Raw genomic sequence first — 1480 nt, forward strand, 5'->3', positions numbered from 1 at the left:
CTCAATCAGCAGACTTACTGAATGTTTCATAAGAAACTACTGTCTCTCAATCAGTAGACTTACTGAATGTTTCATAAGAAACTACTGTCTCTCAGTCAGTAGACAAACATTCAGTAACATAAGCTACTGTCTCTCAGTCAGTAGACAAACATTCAGTAACATGGGACGCTACTGTTTCTCCAAGAGTAGACAAACTGAAAACTTGAAAATTTATGAAACACGACCAGTTCGTCACTTTGATTCTCAGTTATAAAGATGTGTATATAAATTACAAGTGTTTTCTCCTTATTATCTTTTCATTTCATTATATATTTTGCATCAGAGATATTATTTTCAGGAATATTCTACGTTCTGGAAATATTAACTTTATGTTTTCTTGATTTCAGGCTTGATGCGGCCACGACCTTCGTCAAACATCCAGGAAGCGAACCCAGATAAAATAAAACGTGTTTTTCAACCACAGTCACTCGTTTCGTCTGGATTAAGACCTAACATCGAATTAACCACTTTAGAAATGAAAAATAAAGATCCGGTACAGACATCCATGGCCTGTGGCGATCAATCTTCGCGAAAAGTGGGCAGAACAGAAGAACCACTAGCCAGCGAGAAATGTAATATTCATCTGACCGAATGTGAATCGTTGGCAAGCAGCAAGAAATCCTCCAGTAAGATGTCTCCAGTTGATATTCTGTCTCGAATCTTTCCCAAGACCAACCGTAGTTTCTTAACCTTAGCGTTGCAGGAGAGTAACGGTGACGTACTTCAGGTCATTGACAATCTTCTCGCATCTAAAGCTGGTCAAGAGGACGATTATTTAAACAGTTCAACTATCCCTGGCACTTCAAAAGAGATTCCACTTCAACGACTCCAAAGCAATGATCCTGCTTTCTCAGTAAGCTCGTCTTCTAGTTCTGCTACGTCACTTCATCCTTCGGGAGTAACTTCACAAACCTTTATGTCGGTATATTCTGTGGTTTCTCCAACTCAACACAACACTCCCTATCTACTATTTGCCGGAAATCCATCGTTTCATCATTCCTGTCCATCTGCACATGCTCGTAGAGATGTTATAAATACAACGTCTTCTCACAGTGGCTTGTTTCCTGGCTCTAATCTTCACGGCTCTAGCTTGAGACCTGACCACAGTGCTATTTTTGGACCTTCCGTACTTGGTACCTTTTCTCAGCCTGTTTCTTACGTGCCAGACACGTTGTTGAAAAGACTAACGGAGACAGTTGCCACGGGGAACAAGGAAGTAGAAACTCCTCTGGATGGGAGTGTTAGTCCGTGTGACGATGATGATGATTGCTCTGGCTCGGACATTAAGAGGATATAGGAAAGCTTATTTTGGCTTACTTTATGAAATTAATGCATGTTTTGCTGCTTAAAATTATATCATTATGTATAATCTTCGGGACATACTGATTACCAGTATTTGTTAAAACTTTCCAAGAAGAGAAGTAAGTATCTTAAAAACATA

At 39.5% G+C, this 1480-nt stretch overlaps 1 protein-coding gene across 1 annotated transcript in view; it reads left to right on the forward strand.

Moving 5' to 3' along the window:
- LOC106470192 (doublesex- and mab-3-related transcription factor A2-like) overlaps positions 1-1474 on the forward strand; it is a 10898-nt gene extending 9424 nt beyond the window's left edge. Inside the window, exon 2 of the mRNA XM_013930732.2 lies at positions 387-1474. Coding sequence (XP_013786186.1) covers positions 387-1336 — 950 coding nt within the window. The 3' untranslated portion in view covers positions 1337-1474. The remainder of the gene's footprint in view (positions 1-386) is intronic.
- The last annotated feature ends 6 nt before the right edge of the window (positions 1475-1480 follow it).

This window comes from Limulus polyphemus, unplaced genomic scaffold (genome assembly GCF_000517525.1).
Source record: "Limulus polyphemus unplaced genomic scaffold, Limulus_polyphemus-2.1.2 Scaffold3870, whole genome shotgun sequence".
Taxonomy (NCBI): domain Eukaryota; kingdom Metazoa; phylum Arthropoda; class Merostomata; order Xiphosura; family Limulidae; genus Limulus; species Limulus polyphemus.